Source organism: Maylandia zebra, linkage group LG18 (genome assembly GCF_041146795.1).
Source record: "Maylandia zebra isolate NMK-2024a linkage group LG18, Mzebra_GT3a, whole genome shotgun sequence".
In the NCBI taxonomy this organism is placed as follows: Eukaryota; Metazoa; Chordata; class Actinopteri; order Cichliformes; family Cichlidae; genus Maylandia; species Maylandia zebra.
In genome coordinates, this window is record NC_135184.1 from 13365602 (window position 1) to 13389214 (window position 23613).

General features: G+C 37.1%; 1 protein-coding gene across 2 annotated transcripts; it reads left to right on the top strand.

The window, feature by feature from the left end:
- Positions 1–6257: 6257 nt before the first annotated feature.
- Positions 6258–21213, top strand: LOC101482372 (macrophage mannose receptor 1). 2 transcript variants are annotated; one of them, XM_012916852.3, is made up of 32 exons: positions 6258–6439; positions 6642–6998; positions 7089–7259; positions 7343–7498; positions 7746–7856; positions 8308–8445; positions 8563–8739; positions 9584–9738; positions 10377–10490; positions 10628–10743; positions 10884–11032; positions 11127–11326; positions 11684–11799; positions 12544–12619; positions 12742–12895; positions 13206–13244; positions 14509–14672; positions 14799–14860; positions 15195–15295; positions 15421–15563; positions 15914–16019; positions 16457–16584; positions 16902–16946; positions 17118–17162; positions 17287–17389; positions 17847–18079; positions 18406–18571; positions 19028–19192; positions 19307–19423; positions 19651–19806; positions 20094–20123; positions 20259–21213. In XM_012916852.3, exons 1-32 carry the CDS (start codon positions 6265–6267, stop codon positions 20498–20500), a joined length of 4410 nt encoding a protein of 1469 aa, XP_012772306.2. In that variant the 5' UTR covers positions 6258–6264; the 3' UTR covers positions 20501–21213. The 2 variants fall into 2 exon arrangements, with proteins under 2 accessions (XP_012772306.2, XP_012772307.2); XM_012916853.3 differs by having other exon boundaries at positions 6278–6439; positions 12547–12619.
- Positions 21214–23613: the final 2400 nt, after the last annotated feature.

Sequence of the window (23613 nt, forward strand, 5' to 3'; positions counted from 1 at the left end):
AGGTACTTTCAAATAAGATCAAATATTTCTACTGAAAACGTATCATGTGCCAATAAACACAACACATGCACTGCATCTCTATTCCTGCCTTAAACTTCAAGATTGGAAAGGAAACAACAAATACTGACAATAAAGTGGACTTTGGCCTTGATAAAATGTAATTCATTCATACTCCCCAGAGGATGAATCATATCACTTCAACTGATCTACTGAGCTTTATTCCAACAACACAAAACATTTAATATATGTGTGGTTTTGAAAATCAACCGTATATCGTTATTCTAAACATTTGCATACCTTGATCTGTCCCCAGTGTGTGATCCACTCTGGGGCCTGAAGAGAGGGATGGTTGGGACTCTCCGGTGATCCGGTCCCAGCTGAAGTTTGCAGATTGGTGAGGCAGCAGACCACAAAGGGAGCCCTGGAAGGTGCACTCTCTCTCTGGTGGACAAGAACCATTTTTGCCACTGAACACCACTACGTCATCAATGGCTATGCTCCCTTGTTCACCTCCCGTAACAGCTTCTATAATAAACTGGAAAACAGGTATACATCAGATTTTGTTGCACAAAATATTTTTCCAGTAGTATTTCTTGAAAAAGATTTTGCCAACAGACAAACAAACAAGCTATAGCAATTACAAAAGCATCAGTTATACCTGTATTGGTTTGTTGCTGTTGAAGGTAAGATCAGCATAATGCCATTTGTTTCCTTGGGTGCCGCTTCTCATCCACATAACTGTCTCTGGCTCACCAGAATGCTTTGCAATAAACTTGAGTGAGCCTGATGATGAGAGAACAGCAATACATTAAATGTATCTCAATTCATTAAAATACATATTGTTATCTCTCTGTGCATTTAGATAAAATTTGCCTCCAAGTGCAGTTAGGGACAGCGGTTCACGTACCAATGCTGTTGCCAAATATGTGGTACCAGAAACTCACACAAAGCACTTGACCCGCAGGCTGAGGAAAGCTAATGAGTCTGGCTGCTGATGAGATGTTTAGGTTTCGTTTAGCTTCTATGAGCATGTAGTAGCCTGCAGAAGAAAAACAAAACACAACAGGAGATACACTCAGAGCAATCTCATAAACTTTGAAGTGATGAGTGAGATGCAAAAGTCAAGTTATACACTCACTTGAATTTACTGCAATTTGTAATAGATGATACATAAATCTTACACGTGAGCAGATATTTAAGATAATGACTGCGTTATTAATACTACAGAAGATCACATGACCTAAAAGACACATCAGAGGCCATGCATAGTACTCTGGATGGTTTTATAGTTTACTTAAACTGTGTTGCTACTGTATATAGTTTCATGATGGCTTTAATATTATTTATTAATCACAATATTTCAATCCATGTCACCCAGGAAGATCCAAAATATTAAACCTATATGTTAATGCTCAGTAGGCTACTCACCATTCCCAGTTGGGAGATCATATCCACCTTTACTCTTTTCCCACAAGAGACTGGCTCTGTAGTCATGGTACCATGCACAGGTATCCTTTTCAAAGTCACATGAAAGGTTGTCTATACCTCCAGCTGGGACTTCCCCTTCTTTACAGTATTCAAAGTTGATATCATCCAACATAACATCCAGTTTTTCCAAAAATGAAAGACTGAATAAAAACAGTAGCTGCAAAAAGAAAAAGACCTTTACTCTTCATTTGTTCTGAAAAGTCAGTATTAAATTCATAATCAAAAGTTAGAAAGTATTTTTTCACCCTTATAAGAGAAGATTACTGCATTTCTTTGAAGACACCCCCCCACAATCTCTTAGTTATGATTGCAGAGGGTCAGAAATGAAGAAATGGTTCCTTAAACTCTCTGTACTGTTTGTACACTGCTGCTTTTAAGTACAGTAGGAAATTACTGAAAACATGACACTTTCATCTTGCCATGAAAACACGGTTGAAACCCTGATGTGATCTACTGGGTTCCAGTATAGCTGAAAAAACTGACGGATGTTGACATTTTTTACAAGTAGAAAAGACGTCTATTGGGTCCATACATGACAAAATGAGAAGAATAGATTAGATTACTAAATTAAAAGAATTAAAGGCATATTTTTTAACAATGACAACTACTTTGGTCGATACGTCAGAACAAACAGCCATAAAATTAGTATTACTGTAATCTCTTTTTTTAATAACACTTTAGGTCACTGACATTCATGTACATCTAAATTTTGATACATTTGTTGCTTTGATTAATGGAAAGCATCCGGATTTTACCTGGTTGGCCTGTTTGCTTAAGTTCACCTGAAATTATGATGTGTATTTTAATTTACAAAAGCATCTTCATCATTCTGAGTGCTATGGTGTTGCATTTTTAGTGAAAAAAATGCTTTATTGTTGCCCCAGATGCAGAGGTGTTCCAGAAGAACATGAAACAGTTAAAGATCAGATAAAGATCAATATAATATGAGGGAGGAACTAAAAAGATATTAACCTTAATTAAATGTTTGCTGTTACTTTCTGTGTATTGGTTAAAGTCTACAGGATGCTTTGCTAACCTTGTATCCTCCTGGCTGATTCCCAATTAGCGCTGTGGCATTCTCCCAACCATCTGTTTCACCAGAAATCGTCAGTAAATCTGTTTCAGTGTGGTCTCTGATCACTTTTACTGTAAGAGCTGATCTTGATGGGAGCGATGATGATTCTTGATCATAAATATGGTACCAAAACCTGAAACATATTAACAGACAGATTACATAAAAACAGATAACTGCTGGCATGGGGCATACTGATATGCACTATCAATCAGGAACTCAGCTGTGGGACTCATATATTAATGATAAATTTTTAGTACCTAATCTGGCATCCCAGAGCAGCTCCCTGGTCAACAGAATATTCCAAATTAGCATCTGAAAAAACCCCACCTCCTTCCTTACCATCTATATGCATTACATGACCTGTGGCAATCAGAAAAAAAAATCCAGTGTTAACAGGCTAAATCTCATAATCAAATGAAAAATGGATCTCAGTAGTTTTTGCATCCACTTTAAAATGTGCCATCAACAATATGACAGGAAGTTATACTAATCACCCCATGCACTTCCTGTGGTATGGTCCTGTCCAGGTATTAAGGTAATGTTTGCCATCTGCCTTCTCCAGGAATAAGAGGTCTGACTAACATCTTTCCAACCACAGGAGTGATCCTCAAAGTCGCATGAGCCTTTTAGATGATATATCAAATTATGGATTTATCATTGAAAGCTACAAACTAAAAGTGCAAAGAAAAAGTTCTGATATCAAGCTTTTACATAGCATCTCACGACCAGTGTTTGTAAATTAATGAACAAATTTACTCATGTAAAAAGAAAAATAGTCACTTCAAAGTAGAACAGTAAGTAGAACACATGATCGCTTATATTTGTTTATTTGTGCTTTAATTGTGTTTACATTTCTCACAGACTGCAACAGGTACAAAATAATGATCATGATGTAGTCAAAGAGTTAAAAATCTTAACAGATGCACGAGTTACTCAACACATGTTAAACTGGCCGTGTGCATGAGACAAGGACATCACAATTTCTCCAGTAATGTCTGGTAAATTTTAAATAGCTGACACTAAAATATAAATTTAAGCTTCAGCTTAACTTGTGTAGAATGACCACATACCACAAAATTCTTCATCAGAGCCGTCGCCACAATTCTTTGAAATCACAGTTGAGGCCAGCAGGAACACATTCACCAGAATTACTGTTAAATTCCTCATCAGGACGAGACGAGATGATGACTAACAGTACTGTGAAGACAGTTTCATTACAAGAAGATATCAAGGAGACATGTTTATTGGTGCATATTTATTTATATTACTCTTATTCATACATTTTAAAGCGTCTACAGCAAACATTGCACAATTTGTCAGAGGTTACACAAGTCATGAGTGCTCTCCCTCACTGTTATACCCCTTATTTCCTCAGGATGTACAAAAAATATATTGCAAGCAATTTCAGATTAGAGAAACATACCTGAAAGCAGAGCAAATATTTGTTTCACATCTAAACAAAGATGACAAGAGAAACGTGAGGAGTCCAAATAAAGAGAAACATCTCAACATCATAACCAGGTTACAGTGTAAGTCCAGTATTTCAGTTTGTACCTGAAATACTGGACATCAGCTTTTATTACCACAGCTGAGCTGAGACTGTGAAACCTTATCAAACACCAAAGTCCAGGGTGTGCTCAATGAGCGACACTGCATTTCTATCATTTGCTTGTAAATCATAACTCGTAATGCATGGCTAACTTATATTTTGTAGATTATAAAAGCATTTAATGGCTTGAGAACATGGTTTATGGTCAAGCATTTAAGTGTTTTTTTTCTTTTGGTCTTACTAATGTGTCTCGTTGTTATTAAAATTGATATAAATATACAAAAGTGGAGACCTCTCACTTTTTTTGTGAAGTAAACTTCCTGTTTAAAAGATGTAATGGTCAAGCCTGTTGGGTCTGATCTGACCTTCTAACTGGGTCGGCTCCAGGAAAATCTGGACAAACTAATATAAGGATATAAGGATTGTTTTTTATACTTGGATAGCAATTGAAATAACACACCTTTTACCCTTGTACATCACATGTAATTATTCCCTAATAATGCTCTGCCAGGCCTTTAAAGCAGCCACCATTAGTTGCTGCTTGCTTGTGAGAAGCATGCTCTGTTGGGTTTAGATCAGCTGACTGACTTGGTTATTTAAGAACATCTTAAATAACCAACAGCTTTACTTTATCCATTTGTGAAGCTCTGTCCGATCAGTTTTCCAGGATTTGGCTAAATCTGAGTAGAGAGTTCATCCGGATGCTTCTATCATCAATAGCATTAATATCATCAATAAACACCAGTGACCCAGTCCCACTGGTAGCCAAACATGCTGATACCATAACACTGCCTTCACCATGTTTGTCGGATAATTTTTCGGATCGTTAATGTTTTTCTCTTTCTTTGCATTTTTCTTTTCCCATCATCCAAATTTATCTTACTTTCATTTCTCCAAAGACTTTTTTTTCAGAACTGTGCACTCTATTTTAGATATTTTTGTGTCTAATCTGGGCTTTTTGTGTAAACAATAGTTTGCACCTTGTTGCAAAGCATTTGTGTTTATATTCTTGAAGGTATTTCTTTTGATTTACCCTACAATAATAGTTTTGTTTCTAAATATGTTGAAAAAAGTATAATTTTATTTTTTGCTTAACAAAAGCTCGAGCTTTATTAGTGTAGCAGCTTCATCCAGGCATCATAAAAACATCATCGTGGTAACAAAGGTTCATACTTCAGCACAATGTGCCACCACAAAAAGGAGAATAACCAAAGGGGAAGTGAAAATACAAAATGCAGTGATAGATATTAAGGAAGAACTGGAAACAAAACACAACAAACCAAACAAAAAGAAAAACATCTGAATGCCTACTCCGTAAAGCAGGACATTATGTTACTACTCTCAGGATGCACACAGCCCCCCCCCCCCCCGGATCTGTCATAACATCATGAATTATAGCATTGGTAGCATCAGTCACCTCAGCTTCATTGGGTGAGACACAGGGTAACCATTCACTTGCACACATTTGCACCTACAGCCAATTTAGAATCACAAGATAAGCTAACATGCCATTGGGTACGTTACTTGTTGGCTTAAAAGCCAGATAACCTGGAGAGACTCCACGCAGCCTTGCAGTGAACATGCAAACTCTACACAGAAAATTCATTATGAATTTAATATATGTGTACAAATAAATAGAAGCACATTTCCTGCCTTTGCCTCTTCAGAGCAATATTCTTAATTCGTAACAAATATATCACTGAGTGTGATAGTAGACAATCTTGGGCTGTGTAGAATATTGCTGAATGCCTTTATCCTGATAACATTGTTACAGTATTATGGTACTGTAGTACTGTGAGGAACTTTGTGATTCTGACCCTTACTTAATCATAAGGAAGATGTCAAAGGCAACACTATAAATCCATATGTACTGCATCAAAGCTTGTGAATTACTGTTTCTCTGGATCACTAATGCTGATTCATGAAACATGTTTAGCAAATTGTCTTACACATTTCGTTCTTCCTATGGAGGGGAAGTGAATGGGACAGCTTTTTGCCGTGTCTGGAGTCTAACAGAAAGAGTGTGTGTTTGTGTGCTTTTGTGTATGTTGCCCTTCCTTCCTTCCTGTCCACCCACGTACCAGTAGCAAAATGTTGAAATGTGCCAATGTGAAACATGAGACTTTCTCAATGAAGGGGGGGAAACAAAGTCATGTCAGAGATATTAAGGTTGCCTCCTTTTCATGTTCAGGCACATAAGTCCTCTGCTTGCAATGCATGGACATTGTCTGCTGCTCTGAGACTGATTGGAGGAATGATGCTCCCAAGAATATCTCTAGCAGTCTTTGGCCTCTTCATCACAACATGCCAATGCTCAACAACAAATGGTACAGTATAAGCTCAAACATTTGATTTAACGATTTGTCATGACCAAGCCTTGAGAAACCCCACAATTGTTTGGGAAATATATTTATATATTAGGATGTTTATTGATTCAAACACGGCTTTCATTAAAGGCTTGTTTGAATCCATACTGGAATAAACTTTGTGCAACAGGCTGATCTTTTTTTTTAACTTTCCCCTTTGCAGATTCCCCGTTTTCACTCATGAACAAAGCCACTGGTTTTTGTTTGCTGAAAAGGGTTAGCCGCTGCCTTGACCTACGCTGGACGACTGATGACCGGCTTTATGTTACCACAACTAAAAAATGCCTGGGAGCTCAGGGCAAAAGTATAGGAAGTGAAGTGAGCCTGTATGACTGTGATGACAAGAGCGACCTGCAAAAGTGGGAATGCAGGAATGGAACTCTGCTTGCCCTCAAAAATAATAATTTATTCATTGAGATGAAAGCTGATGAAACAATTGCTCTCTCAAAAACAACAGGACCAAATAACCAGTTCACAATTACAGGGACCTCAAGCGGTGCTTGTACAAGAACATACAGAGGTATAGTATAAAACATATGCTTTTATGTGTAAGTGTGCATTTGTCTATAGCCACTTGACCCAACCTGAAGCCTTTTCTTTTCACCTCCAGAGTTATTTACCATTGAGGGAAATGCATTTGGAAAGATCTGCATGTTTCCCTTCCTTTACAAAGACCGGTGGTATGGAGACTGCACTACATTTGACTCCTCAACAAAGCGACCATGGTGTGCAGTTGAAACAAAATTTGAACGTGAACAGTGGGGATACTGCCCAACCACTTGTGAGTTTGTCAAATTTCAACATCACTGGAGTGAAAATATAAGAATTATTTGAATTATTATTTTTTTTTCTGTCAAAATACAGCCACAGATCACTGGAGAAAAAATCTCATAACAGGAGCATATTACCAGCTGAACATACAGTCATCTCTGACTTGGGGACAAGCTGATACCAGCTGTAAACAGCAGGCTGCCTCCTTGGTCAGTATTGTGGAGCCCAGTGAGCAAGCTTTGATCTCAGGTGAGGTGCCACCTGGTGGATATTTGCCAGAGCTCAAACAGATGCAGCCTTTTGAATTTTAAATGAAATAATCAAGATTTTGGATTACAAATACTTTTGATGTTGCATGAACCTGCACTATATTTTAGTATTTATCTGTGTTATTCCTACCAACTGACTTTTGTAAAGCTGATATTTTAATTCAGGAAAGAAAAATAAGTGCTTTTCTTTTTTCGTCCCGCTGTCTCGTAAACACTTGAACACACAGCATTATTGGGAGCAGGGAGAAAAAAACTTTGGATTGGGTTAGTTTTGGACCCAGAACATGGTTGGCAGTGGACTGATGGCAAACCTTTCCGTTATCTGCGATGGGATTCTGGTAAGTCCTCCCTGCAAGGACGAAGTTACTTTCAGCAATAATCCTCAAAACATCTGAGCGATCTGGAAATTAACTGAAAAGTTTCAGAAAATTACAGTGTTAAGCAAATATAATCTGTTAGCCTAACTCCTGTGACAACTAGACTCTTAGGGTAAAAGGTTTTTCAAGAATTCATGTACGTAAGAAGTACAACAGTCTAAACCTAAAAAAACCAACAACTAAATATTCATTCATGTCTCCAAGTTTCGGCTAATTATTACACATTTTTATCTTTTTAACAACTAATACAGTATTTTCATTTTCTATCCGTCTTTTGTTAGTTTTTCTAAATGCTAAATACTACCAATATTGTTACAAATTACTCAAAGATTTAAAGTACTCCTAAAATTCTTATTGTGCATGATTGGGTAATGTGTGAGTGTTAACCATCATCATTATTATCTTGATTTAGGGAATCCACTTCCTAATCCAGGACACAACTGTGCAATTCTTGACACTGCTGGAGAGCACTCTTGGCAAAGTTCATCCTGTACCAAGAAAATGGGCTACATCTGCTACAAAGATGGGGTCCCACCAGCACCTCCACAAAGTATATAAAAAAATTCGATTCTGTTTTACCGCGATTTGAATATTTCTCTAGATTGCAGTAGTTTCTTGGGGGACATCAGAAGTGAAGTTCTTATATATTTGTTCTTTTCATCATCAGTTGAACAAGGATTTTGCTCAACACCTTGGATTCCCTACAATGGCCACTGTTTTCATCTTCAGCGTAATGCTCAAACATGGTCTGGCGCTCAGAAAGCTTGTCGTGCAGAAGGCGGCGACTTAGCGACCGTCCGAAATGTGGAGGATCAAAGCTTTGTGATCTCTCAGCTTGGATACGGTATGTGGCAATCATATCTCCAAGAAATAATGTTAATATAAAACAGATTCCCAACAGCAAATATATTTCATACATTTGACAAGGTGCACATGTGCTGAGGTTGAACACATCAGTTTCCAGTTTGTAATTCACTAATAGCATCATTAAACTCTTTATTGTTGTGGCAGGATATGGTAAACTTTAGGGATATTTTGTGGTTTAAAAAAAGTACACAGGCTAGGTCACAACATCTTTATTTGCATTTAATTTAAATCGTGTTTTTTTAAACTCTAACTAAACTGTCTATCTCACCTAAACCTAATCAAAATGTGTATTCCACCTAATCCAGTTTCTATTTACACCTACTGAGTTTATTCAAGTTTGTCTTTAATTAAAACCAAAATGTTTACTAATACATAAACAGCCAGTGATATATGAATAACAATATATGAATAACAGTTTCACTTCGTAATATCACTGAGAGAGTGCTGTATTCATCCCTATATCATAATTGTTTTTACTCTGGCAAATAATAAAAAAATACTGAATTTTGTATAAAAGACTAATTATTAAGAAAGCCTTAACAGATGAGAATGACATGCACACTTTACACATAATAACTGGCAGCATGACTGTACATTTAGGAGTGACAATAGAGATCATGTCATTCATTCAGCTCTAGCTTGCTGCGAGTCTATGTCAAATATTTCCACGCATGTGTGAGCTGTTGATTTTTTCATATGTTAAAGTACGATTTAGACAATGCCTGTCGCTCTTTACCAGTCTATGAACTGTACAAGTAATTTTCAGTGCAATGGGGAAATTTGAGCTTCTGGCTGATATTTGGTCCATTATTTTTCTGTAGCATCCACTGATGAGCTTTGGATTGGACTGAATGACATTAGGACAGAGGGACTGTTTGATTGGAGTGACCAGTCTCATGTGTCCTTCACCAGCTGGGAATATGGAAAACCAGGACTCTCCACTGATGGAGATGACTGTGTTCTCATCAGGGGAGAGGTAAGACCTTGTGCATATTTATTCATCTATATGTGTTTAGCTAGACAAATCATGCATGGAGGAAGCATAATCCACTACCCTTGATGTATTGATCTTCAAGAAAAAGTTTTGCAAGAAATATTAAACTGTATTTTTTGTGCTGTTTCTAGAGTACATGTTTTACAATACTGATATTTTACATATTTTTCTACCGTTTTAACTTAGTTGTGAGCTGCAGAATATTTTCTTCTGACATTTTTCTTCATAGTTTCCACACTGGTTTACAAAGTTGAATGTTATGAAATCAGTATCTTAGGTGTGGTAGACTGGTAAAGTAGATTCACTGTGAGAGAAAACACGACAAGACTCCTTTAGAATTAGAAGGCAATGCATTTACTTCTATAGCCATGTGTCATTCTTACGAAATATCTAAACTTTAAAACCTTTCATGATTTAAAGGTTTTGGGCAAGTTACAGGCTTTTTGGATGTGATAGTGTTTTACTGCAAATATAAGCACTTTGAGTGCTTAGCATTCTGAGAAATATACCAAAGAACCTTGGAGTAACTGTAATTACAGTGCTTTAAATATTTGAATTTTATTGATTCAGCAATCCAGCCCACAAATCTGCAAGTGTTTACAATGCTTTTGTTCTTGCAGAACGGGAACTGGGCAGATCGGTCATGTGATGAGCAACATGGCTTTATCTGTATGAAGCAAAGTTCCACTGAAAGCACTGGAAATGAACCAGATATAGACATCGGATGTAAAGCCGTGAGTAATAACAAAGCATGATTAAGGTTCAAATTTCACTTTGTGAAATCAGTAGTACATTCTAAAAAAACAGATTAAAAATAGATAAATGAAATTTTAATGTACTCCTCAGTTGTGATGTATTTACTCTCCTATAGGGATGGAAAAAACATGGCTCCTACTGCTACTTTGTAGGCACTGAGACAAAGACTTTCAGTCAAGCTAGTGAAGACTGCAAGAGTTCAAACTCATACTTAGCTGATGTTTCAAATGGGTAAGAAAACAACCAGTTCATCTTTGTTATAAATCACATAACGACTTCTTTGGGAAATCCACAAACATGCATGCAGATGCATGTGCTGCACGGTATATTAAAAATGACAAGAAATCCATGAATTGTATACATTTTTGCAGGGTGGATAATGCCTTCCTTGTCAGCTTGGTGGGGTTGAGACCAGAGAAACACTTCTGGATAGGGCTCTCAAATCAAAAGAATATTGATGTTTTTGAGTGGACCAACTCACCCACAGTAAGGTTCACTCACTGGAATAGCCAAATGCCAGGTATGGATGCATCTGAATTTCTGTACTTAAATATCAGGAATAAACTGCAGCCCAATAAGTTGCACATGACTATTGCTTTCCTCAATGCCCCAAGGTTACCAGCAGGGTTGTGTTGCCATGACAACTGGGGTTTTGGCTGGACTTTGGGACCTGCTTCCCTGCACCAACAAAGAAAAATATATCTGCAAGTACATGGCAGAGGGGATGGTTCCAACTGCTCCACCACCAACTGTAGCTCCTCCTAAATGTCCAGAGGGTTGGACTCGAGTGGGAACGAAAGCTATGTGCGCTAAGGTACAACCTTCGGTCAGCCTTGAGTGAACTCAAAGAAACTTTGTCTATTGTGGAGTATTTAGCACTGGCACTTTACAGCAATGCGATGTCAGCCAAAATATGCTATAAGTGTGAATGTGAGTGTAACTGGGTCTCTGTGTGTTAGTCCTATGATACACTAGCAACCTGTCAGTTTTAAGAATCTCTTCATTCATCACGATAGGGACTTGTTCTTCGTGTTTTGCATTCTATTTCTCCTTATTCCTCAGGACTCCATTCAGTGTTGTGCTCACAAAATTAAATTAAATTCAATTACCTTCAATTGCATGAACTATCTGCGGTTGAGAAATTTACAGAGTTGTTGTCTTGCGTTTGAAGTTTTTTACAGGTCCTCGCTCAGAAGAAAAGACTTGGTTTGAGGCCAGGGATTACTGCAGGGCCATTGGAGGAGATCTGCTTAGCATCCACAGTTCTGCTGAGCTACGACTGTTCAGGTACAGTATGACTTAGTCTACAATAACAACTACTGTTTATAATATCTTCTGTCAATTATTTTCCAGTCTAAATCATACAACCATTAGTTTATCCTAACATAAGATCAAACTCTAGACAATGATCATCTATGTGAAATAATCCTGTTTAAAAATATTCAGCATGCTGGCAAATATGTTTCACATTCACACAACACACCATGTTGGTGTTTTAACCTACTGAAAAAAAGCATTCATATAGTAGTACATTTCACACCTACTTATCTGACCTGTGTTCTATGCCAGCGGTCCCCAACCATTTTTGCACTACGGACCGGTTTATGCCCGACAATATTTTCACGGACCGGCAAATACAACAAAATACAACTAGTACCGGTACCGAAAAAAAGAAGATTTATTCATAACACACGTGAAAAGACCCAGGAAAACTGAGTTAACGATAAAAACGATAACAAAATAACGCTGAAAACCATACATTTCACACCTGAGCCTCAACTCTCACGGACCGGTACCGGTCCGAGGCCCGGGGGTTGGGGACTGCTGTTCTATGCAGTAGCAAATTCAGATGCACCATATTTTCGACTTTCATCACCTGAAGTACCACATCTTGCCTGTAGGGTGAAAACATATGGACATGTTTTAGCTTCTCTGATGAGACTGACACCATCAGCTAACTGCAAATGTAGCTAAAATGTTTGTTTTAGTACTTTAGAAGACAGTGAGAGTGTCGTTTCCTTTTTTGTACAGCAGAGGTGGAAAAGCCTGGATTGGACTTCACATTCCTGAAACAACCACTGGTTATGCCTGGACTGATGGAAGCCCAGTAAGTTAATGGCATTCTGTTCTTGTTGTTCTTTTGTTTTTGGTCATTAAATCATTAAATGTTATTTTAATAAAATATTTACAATAACTCAACATAATATTGTTGTTTCTTATTGTTAACAGCTAGATTTCCAGCACTGGCAGGAAGGAGAACCAAACAATTTCAACAATGCAGAATCTTGTGCTGAGTTTGTGATACATAACTGGGATGAAGAAGGTTCCTGGAATGATTTGAACTGTGACAGTTACAATGACTGGTTGTGTCAGATCCGTGCAGGTATAGTTGACTGAATGCTGACCAGTCTCACTGCTGGAACATTTTTTAACTAACTTTCATATGCATGTTCTTTTCTGTCTTCAGGGGTGAAGAGATTATTGTTAATATTCACAATATTATGTAATCTCTTCTTGCCATGATTTCAGTGTATATGATTGGAGAAATTGTCACTATTGTTGAAACACATTTCGGACTAAAAATAATGACTGCATTACAGTATACCGCAGTGTAGACTACAGAGTGCCACCACATGTTTACTGTTGCTTTCCTTTCCTTTGAATAAAATGGACTTCTGTCTGTGTTCTTGCAGGAGTGACTCCAAAACTACCTTCGAATAATACTGTGGTGGGTAAGTTCACATGAATTAACCTTGAACATAACCTGGGTGAATAACACATATGCACTACAAAACTTGGATTGCGGATTTGCCCGAGTACAGCTTCATCCTTTTTGGTGGTTTTGCATTGTAGCTCAAACTTGCAATTTCCCAAAGCAGTCTGATAAATCATTTTCATTGTTACCTTTCAAATAAACAAACTTATACTATAAATTATAAACAGTATTTTTTATAGAGCATGAGACCAATATAGAAAAAAACTAAGGAGGAAAAAGAGAGGTTATATTTAAAGATAAGGACTGCTTAGTGACACCTCATAAACTGATTGCATGTAATCATCAGCATTTTTACATATTGGATTTGTATATGATGTGTTTTGATAATTTCTATCCATTTTCATATTGTGGTGCTCATGATCAGTGTTATGTAAATGTAGTATATTAATTTGCATTTAAGCATGTGATGCTTAGATTAAGCATCCACCTTTTTACCATCTTTAAAGGTCTAGTATAAGGACAATATACAGTATACTGTTAGTATAGCTGTGAAACATCTGCATACATCATGTTGAATTTTGTAAATCCACAAAGTGATGAAGTGATCAAACCCTGCACATTAAGAAAATCTACTGGAGAACACATTAAAAATTATTTGGTGGCGGTGTGGAGGCAAAGTCACGCTCTACGATGTGGACAACTGAAAATGGTTATTTTAAAAAATGTTTTTTAACTACTTGTGTCCTACATAAAAGATTTAAGCAAAGTTCATTCATTAGGTTTAGATTTAGATTGGAATAACATTTGTGTTCTCATGTAATAATAATATTATTTTAGAATGACATTAATACAGGACAAGGTTCAGTTACCTTTGCATAAAAAATAGGTGGTAGAATTGAGTGAGTGTGTAATGAACTTGAATTAGTATTGAATTAGTACTTTTTTTAATTAAACAAATATATCTGTACTTCTACTTGGGTAAAGAATGCTTGTACTTTACTTGCTCCACCTCTGATAATGACATCACTGAAGAAATTAATGAATAAAAATAAATTTTAGTTGAAAAATATTTGGGATGATCTGAATATCAATGGGATAGATTTTACATTTTATACCTTTTTATTCATTGTGTACCTTCAGCCCTCTTCAAAAGTCTGATGTGGCCACCAGGTGTTTTAGTTGCTCTTTTTTAAGGTTGGGTCTCCTTGGACAAACGGATCTGACCAAAAGATACGGTAGAACACTGACAAGTCTATCAATGTATTTCTAAACTTTTACAGAATTCAATACCACTTCGGATGGTTGGCTGGAGCGGAGAGGGAATCAGTATTATATTAACAGAATGTCAATGCCCATGGAAGATGCTCGTCACTTCTGTCAGCAGAGGCACAGTGACCTAGTATCTATAACCAGTAAAGAGGAAAATGTTTTCTTATGGAAACAGGTAAATATCTATGTATTTAATTTGTACTTTTTTGTTTTGTTTTATTAATACATTAGAGCAGGCTGAAAACATTAGAATGTGACACACACTAGAGATAATTGTGCATATTTATGTGTGTGTCTACAGATATCCAGAAGCTATGGGCGTTATTATATAGGTTTGTCTGTGGATCTTGATGGGTCAGCTTGGTGAGTAATCATTAATGCCATAAGGGGAAAAGGGAGCTTTTAGGCCAACTCATGATCATTGATAAGAAGTGCATTTCCTATTAGATTTGTAATGAGGCACATTTCCTTTTTTTTACTGGTTAAGTTTCAGATATCAGTTCAAAAGACCTGTCATTTGATCTAAAGAAGATTTTTCTTTTTTAGCCATCAGTGAACTAAATCCATGTGGTCACATGTTTGTTTATTTATTATGGAATAGAAATAGTGACACCATAATACAAAAAAGTCTAACATCAAATGATGAATATTTTCATATGATACAATTAAAAATTTAACCATAATTCTCTACATTAAGGTGGATGGATGGTACTCCAGTGTCATTTCGAAGATGGGATGAAGATCAACCCAGCACTAGTGGCTTTGATCAAAACTGTGTTTTTATGTCTTATCACATGGGTGAGTAAAAATGCGCTGAACGCTTGAATTGAAAAATGATCAAATCTAGACACGATGTCTGGATTAAAATAATTGATTAATGGATTAGGATAATGTTCCTAATGAATTCTTTGTTGATCTTATAGGCTTCTGGAGGACTTCTAATTGTGGAAGAGAGCTTTCATTTATTTGCAAGCGAGGAAGGATGTTGCCAACCAACACCACTGCAGCCCCAACAGTTGCTCCAACAGGTGGCTGCCCAAAAAGATGGATGAAATTTGGCACAAAGGTCAGACTTTTAAACCTTTATTTCAGAGAAGTTTTTAAAATGACAACATTACAGCAGAGGCCCACCATCAAATTTTACATTGAGCCTTTATTTGGCTTCAAATGTCAAGTTGATTCTTTAAAATGTAATAAATAACTAAATAAAACACGAATGAAGGAGAATGAAGGAAGCAGAAAGAAGTTTGTCGAATGTGGAGTGGCATTAAAAAAAGTCAGCAAATTTTGACCCCTCCATCTGTGTACTTCATTCAGTACTAATTATAAATGAGATCATCTAAAATACACAGGTTTCAGTGGTGAAATGTTTCACCTAAGTCTTATCATAATAATAATTACATTTCTTTTCTGCAGTGTTACAACATCTTTAACGAAAGGCAGATCACCTGGGAATATGCACGGTCAAAATGCACTGAGGTGGGAGGCAATTTAGTCTCTATACCTACAAGAAGTGTGCAAGGTTAGTTCTAATTGTGTTTTATTCAGATTTGGATTTAAACTTTAACTCTTTCCCCCTTAAATACCTACTAGGTGTATCCCTCGTTTCTCTTTTCTGGACTCAATGGTTTCTGTTATATTTTAGGTCTGCTTCCAGAACAAAATTACTGGGTGTGCTTCTGAAGTTAGTGTGGTTGATCTCTGTCTGTACTTAGCGCTACATATTTCTAGGGCTAAGTTTGGAAAAACCTAAAGCCCATTCAAATGGTTGTCAAACCACATTTTTATTGGTGTATATTAAGGTTTCAAAACTCCTCATTAAGGGCACAGGGGAGGTCATTATGGAGGAAAGAGTTAAACATATCATACAGCTTATGAAGATGTGAATACTTTACCAAAAATGGAAAAGAAACCAGAAACCTACATTTAATATCTTGTGTCTGTATCTTCAATTTTCAGCATTTTTGATCACCAGAATGGTTCATACAGCATCTACAGACCTGTGGATTGGTTTGAATGCTATAAGCCAAGAGGGATTTTTCTGGACCGATGGGAAAAAAAGGCAATACACCAACTGGGGCTATTCTGTGAGTTCATTCAATCTCATACAGGTGTAATGTGAAGCTAATCCTTTGTACAACTATCAGTAGCTGTATTGTCATTTTACAGCTTGCTTTTGTATCATGATTTCACATTTTCAATTAAATTAAATTAAATTTCATTTATATAGCACCAAATCACAGCAGCAGTCGCCAATGCGCATTTCTTGTCGAGTTACAGATATATATTCAGTGATGCTATGATTTAATTGAACTACACAGAATTTAGTGTCAAGCTTTGACCAGCTTTTGAGTTTTCACTGACATTTTAAAGAAATATTTACACTAGCAAATTTTGATTTCAGAGACGTGAACAACCTTTTGGGATGGTGTATCCGAGATGGAATGAGGTAAACATAGTTTGAGCTATGCGTTGTGATTTGACAGGTAGGTGTGGTTAGAGATGTGTCCAGTGATGCTGGGCTTGGTCAGAGGTCAATGTCAAACTCCAACCAAAAGTTTTTCTTCTCCCAGGAATAGAAATGTTAATGAAATATTAATAATGATCATTTTGATTGCAGAGACTTCATCGTCATCCTGGCAGCTTTTATAAAAGATGGAATGAGGTAATGATTTTCCATATTAATTTAAGCATGTCACCACTGTTTGTATGCAACAAGTAATCTTAATTAATTGCGCATTTTAAAAAAATAGATTTTAAAATCATGTTCACTTACCATTCTTACCCAGGATGAATGTGTTGTAATGAATGGAAATCCTGTTTTTGGGATTGGTAAATGGACAACAAGGTCTTGCAATGACACCAATGGATATATATGTCAACAGAATCTTGGTGAGTTCATCTCTTTGGAGTAGACATTTTCAGAGGCTAAACATAGTTCATAAAATATTTTGTTCTCCTGCAGTCTCACCATTTAGGGGTAGTGTTAAGTAGCATTTGATCCAAATTCAAAAAGAGCTTCATTTCAAACATAAGCCTTAATTCTATTATTATATTTACATTTGAGCAAACAGGTGAAAATGTTATAGAGAGGTTGATGTAAACCCAGCTCTAACCCATAATGAGGTCGTTGGAGATCTGGTGGATGTTAAGAAGTTAAATTGTTGTTGTACAACTGCATTCCAGTGGTAGTTCACTCATATCAATGTGTTTGGCCTGCTATGGGGAACAAATTTGCAAATAATGCACAACAAAATAAATAAAAAGTCCTGTTGACAGTTATAATGTTTGCAGTGGTGCAAAAAATGTGAATTAATCTCATGTCTAATTTTATTTTTGCTCTTAACAGATCCAAACATTAAAGCACCACCTGAAACCATAGATTATAATATCTATGAGACTCTGGGAAATGACAGCATCAAGATTAATACTCAAAATCTGACCTGGGATGATGCCCAGAAACGTTGTAACGCTGAGAAAGCCAACTTGGCCAGCCTGCGAAATGACTGGACACAGGCATATGTTGAGCTACTGGCTATAAAACTCAATAGTCCTCTTTGGATTGGACTTAACAAACAGCAGGTACAAGGCTGCAACTATCCAAAATTACTATAAAAACTATAAAAAGTACTATAAAATGATTAAACATACAGGACACCTGAAAATAAGAGTTATACAGGGTTCTTGGTTATGTATGAAATAAGATGTGATAAAGTTATTAAATGACTTATTTTGGAAAATCATGACAAATGGCATATGACCCAAGATTGCTGACTTCTTAATAAAATCAAAATTTGTAATCTGTATAACACATATTGGCAGAAGCAGTTTTAATAAGGTATGACAGACAGAAAACATCCCCCACAAAACTATTGATTTGACAACATCTGATCCATGTTTATTTTCAGACTGGAGGTTATTTTAAATATATTGATGGTTGGCATCTGAACAATGCCGGCTGGGCTGAATTTGAACCAAGCAGGGACAAACCTTGTGTGTATGTAGATGTGGATGGAAAATGGAGGACCGCTTTCTGCAATGTGACCATAAAAAGTGCCTGTATGCAGTCTACAGGTATGTTTTAACAAGTTAATGATTTTTCCTACATCTTTGGCATCTTGATTATACGTCTTAACGTCTATATTAGATATCACTAAATTGGCAACTGCTAGGTAACTGGCCAATGTCAAGCAATCTCTGCTTATTAATGTCTTTAGAAGGATGTAGTTAAAAGTAAGAGGCAGGATTTTCAGTGCTCTGTGTTCTGATCATGTGAGAGTAACGAGAACAGAACTTTGATGGCCTGTGAGTGTTTGAGACCCATTACTGTCCATTAAATAAGAGCTATTTCAGAGGGCCTTTTTTCCTTAGCTGGCTGTTGGTCAGCTCAAGTGTTCTTCTTTTATTATTTACATTAATTTACAGTAACAGACATCGCAGAACATTTTGATCCCAGGAGATAACCGTTTCACCAAGTCACAGTAAAACATTTTGTGATTCATTGAGCATTATTGCTTCTATTCTTCACAGAAGTGGCACCAACTGAGTCTACAATATTTCCTGGAAATTGTCCTGAAGATACAGATCTAGAGTACCAACAGAGCTACACATGGCTGCCGTATAGGGGTTATTGTTATTTGTTTATCCAAGATGAAATTGAATGGGCAGATGCAGCTAGCAGCTGTGTAAGGCATGGTAAGATACATGCTGAATAATTTTAGAATCACTATACAGTAAATATGTGGTGTTAAGATTAAGCCTAATATGTGTTTTCAACATTGTCACAACCAGTCGATTTTTGTTTTTAAGGTGGAGTGTTGGCTAGCATTGAAGATCCCTCCGAGCAAGAATTCATCAAAGGCTTTGTGACAAATTTCAAAGACAGACACAACTCTTTCTGGATTGGTCTGTTTAAAACTCATAAAGGTATGGCCACAATAAGTGTAATCTTTTAGTGTTTATAGAAAAACTATTTAATGAAACCATATTAACAATTTATTGACTTAATTGAAGAAACAAACTATAACCTCAAATCACCACTAAATCAGTACTATTTATCATGTCTTTCTTGTCAGCAACTGTGTAGCCACATTCAGTGGGGTATTGGTAAGTTAGCAAAGTGAAAAAAGGAATACATTTCTGTTTGTCTCTAGGGACATGGCTTTGGTTGGATAGAACTATTTTGGACTTCACTAACTGGGCTCCAGATGAGCCGGATTCTGATTTTGGAGCAATCCAAACCTCAGATGGGACTTGGAACTCGGGTCGCAGATGGCACGACAGACCATATATCTGTAAAACAGCCAAAGGTAAAATAATTGTGTCAATGTGAAGTAATTATATCCAATTATTTATTGAAGGAAAATGTTAACAAATGCACAACTATAATAATTTATAATTAATAATACTCATTACATGTGTTACTAAGCAGCTTGTTAGTACACCACACAGATGCCATCTACCATTGGATATCTTACATCTTACTTTACATTAATGCTAAAGTTTTATGGTTTACAGGAAAGAGAGAGCTAATAAACCTATATGTTTGCATTTTTACCATTTCTTTCTTTCTTTTCCTTTGTTTTTTTGCCACTAGTGATGCCTCAAACTTCAGGATCAAAAGATGGTAAGTTCTGTCTTATGGCTCTGTGTTGTTTAATTATATAACAATACTACTACTAATAATGTGAAAAATTTAGTGAAAATTTGTGAAAATTTAAATCATGTTTTAAAATCTGAACTTACTTGCTTAAACCTGCAGGATCTAATGGAGATCAAGCTCATCAAACTCGTGTCCACACTACTGTGGTAGTTGTACTGGTGATTACGATCACTTCCACACTGGTAGTCATTGCATTTTTCCTCTACAAGAAGTCTCCTGGTCCCTTCCCCACATTTGAAAATCCACTGTACTTCAATGGTGAACGATCGCAACCTGATGTGCTTGACACCAATAAACTAATAGAGAATGCAGAAAACCCTGAACCAGTTTTAACTTTGTGATTTTAGGTAGGGTCTATTAGGATATAAACTTTACTGTGTTCCAAACTGATGCATTACACTTTGATGATTTATTATTTGGTTGTTTACTATATGCAGTAAATACATGCAATTATTTAACAGTAAGTCACTAAATGTGAGTTTCAGTGGAGGTGGCAACCTCATTACAGACCAATTTAAGCTCTAGGATGTCTGTATGAATAGGATTATTATTTGATTTGTGTCAAGGATATCAACAATTATCAAACACTCAGGTGAAGAAACAACACTTAGACACTTGGAGAGATTTTTAACGTGCACGGGTGAGAGCTCAACAGAGAGACTCACACCGAGTCGCAGGCGTTTCCTTTATTTAACAAGCATAGCAGTTCCTGTTTTTCATGTTCGTGTGTGGGTGTTGTTTGTGAGTCAAATTCTGCAAAACTCAGCTTTGTGTGTTAATCTCATGTGGTCTTATCATATGGCTTATATGGCTTACAGTTTACTGTTTAGAAGCTGGGCTGCACAGTGTAAAATATGAACACTATTATTATGAAGCGAAGCATAAAAACATTTCCCCATAACAATTTGTTTTTCTTTATCCCTGTGATTGAATGTATATAATTATTACATGTGGTGCTTAGATCCACTAGTAGCTGTTCATTGCTTGTAGTCTTGAAATACATAAATGTACTGCCTGTTGGTATTGAATAAACATTAAACTTGGCAATAAACAATTAATGTGTATTTAGTATGTTTAGTTGCTATCTTTCTAGTTTTCAAAAGCAAAATTTGTGTTAGCGTTACCGTGTAATTTGTTTTTTCTCAGGCACACTTTGGACTAACAGATTTGATCTACATATGAAACAGCATGGTGTTGGTGATTAGTACTTAGTACCTCTTGCCTCTTGCAAGTAGTTCATGGGTGTAAAGTCAGGGCTTTCTGTGTGGTGTTCGCATGTGTCTGAGAGGTTTCCTCCCACAACCCAAAGGCATGCATGAAGTTAGGTTAACTGGTGATTCTAAACTGACAGTAGGTGTGAATGTTAGCATTGGATGACAGTGGGGTACAGATTGGACAGGTTATTGGAAAAACAGACAAACACACACACAATAAACTAATGCTTTTGTCCCTGACATTGAATAAGACCAAATGCAGACTAAATCCCAAATTTTGTGCCTAACCTGTCAAGTAAATTCTGATTTAAAATTACAGTCGAAAAACCTGCAAAAATAACTGTCTGTGCCTTTCAGTCATTGTAGAACATCTGACTAATATTGTTCGTTAATGCCGCTTTCATATACCTGTTCCAAGTAGTACGCTGCGCACGCATGCAGCGATACAGCGCGAAGGTGAGACCCCCCCCCAGTGTTACCAACTTAGCGACTTTTTTTCTAAAAAGCGACTAGCGACAAATCTGGTGACTTTTTCTGGTGTTATTGGAGACTTATTTATGACGACGCAGGGTTGGAATTGTGACATTAAAAAAAAACAATAATTGCTAATAGAAATTTAATTTGTAGTTCTAAATAAACTCTAAATGCATTTAGGATGTCTTTTACTCACTTTATGTCTCTTCCACGATGTTATTTCTCTCTCCAACAACGTAGGTTACAATTACATTAGCATAACCAAGTATGCAAATTAGGCGATGACATCATTTAGTGACTTCTAGCGACTTTTAGGACAACCAATAGTGATTTTCCTACCCCCCCCCCCCCCCCCCCCCCCCGCCCCGGGTGTGGAGTTGCTTACATGTAATGTCTGCTCAGTTACGTAGTAAAACAAAGCTTGCTAGTAATCACGAATCGAATCCAGAGTCATTGCTGAACATCAAACATGGTGTCAGAAGTTGTGGTTTGGTCGTGTGCTACAGCCCTGCTGACAGAGTGGTAAGGCCAAAGTTTTCTCAGCACTTTGCAGACGAAGCAAGCAAGTAACCAGCTAGCGTTGCTCGGCTATCGCAGGAAAGGCTATTAAGGATCAATGACCATGTCAGACGGATTCCGTAGACCAGAACCATTGGTGTTCAGTGGAAACATCGCCGAGAAGTGGCGTGTTTTCGAGCAGGAATACGACATATTCATAGCATAAGGATGCTCGAACTAGAGCGTTCATCCTGCTAAACCTGGCCAGCTCTGAAGCCATCGAGCGGGAGCGCGCCTTCGTTTATGCACCCGCTGTGCACGCGGGGGAAGGAGAACACAGACAATTGGTGAGAGAAGCAGAATCGAGAGAAGACCCGGAATGTCTCAAGCGCAAATTTCGGAAACTGTGTAATTCCCAAACAAACATAACAATGGAAAGGCACAAGTTTAACGCTAGAAACCAACGACCAGATGAAACAATTGAGTCTTACATGAGCGACTTGAAAAAGAAGGCAGGCAGTTGCAGATTTGGCCAGCTTAAAGACGAGCTCATCAGAGACAGACTCGTTTGTGGCATAAATAGTGACAGCATGAGAAAGCAACTGCTGTGCAACAGTGACCTAACTTTGAGCAAAGCAATTGAAATGTGCCAGATATTCGAGCAGACAGATCAACATACAAAAAAGCTCTAGCAGCTCCAGAACAAATGGCAGCAAAGGTGGACACCTTGCATCACATAATAAAGAAAAAACATCTACACAAAGTCAAGACGAGGACAGGCAATGAGCGGCGTGCAACACAACAAGAACAGAGGCCCGCTCACGCAATAACAAACTGCAACAACTGCGGGGGCAGCCACGGGGCAAAAAGAGACAAATGCCCAGCATAATAATTTCAACATGTTGTCGCCTCTTGGCCAGGACTCCCTTGAAAAAGAGGTTCTTAATCTCAATGGGACTTTTCCTGGTTAAATAAAGGTTAATAATAATAAATATGGCCAGCAATGCCATAAGTGCCAAAAATGGAATCACTTCCAGAAATACTGCAAGTCATCACACACACGGCAATTCAAAAAGAGACCCATTAACCACACTGAGATGCAAGCGCCTAGCAGCGATGAGGAAATGTTCTATGTGATTGGAATTAATATAGACACTATAAATCCCTGCTTTCCATACAAGAATGAAATTTTCACCACAGTGTATATTAATGGAAAACCCATAGAGCTCAAGGTGGACACTGGCGCCAAATGTAATGTCATGCCAGCT

What these genes read in the sequence shown, in the direction of transcription:
- LOC101482372 (XM_012916852.3), top strand. Translation starts at nt 6,265, where the DNA reads ATGTCAGAGATATTAAGGTTGCCTCCTTTTCATGTTCAGGCACATAAG. An exon ending in GTGTTCTCATCAGGGGAGAG is followed by an intron (nt 9,739 to 10,376) that starts GTAAGACCTTGT and finishes TTGTTCTTGCAG; the next exon opens with AACGGGAACTGGGCAGATCG. An exon ending in CCTGGACTGATGGAAGCCCA is followed by an intron (nt 12,620 to 12,741) that starts GTAAGTTAATGG and finishes TATTGTTAACAG; the next exon opens with CTAGATTTCCAGCACTGGCA.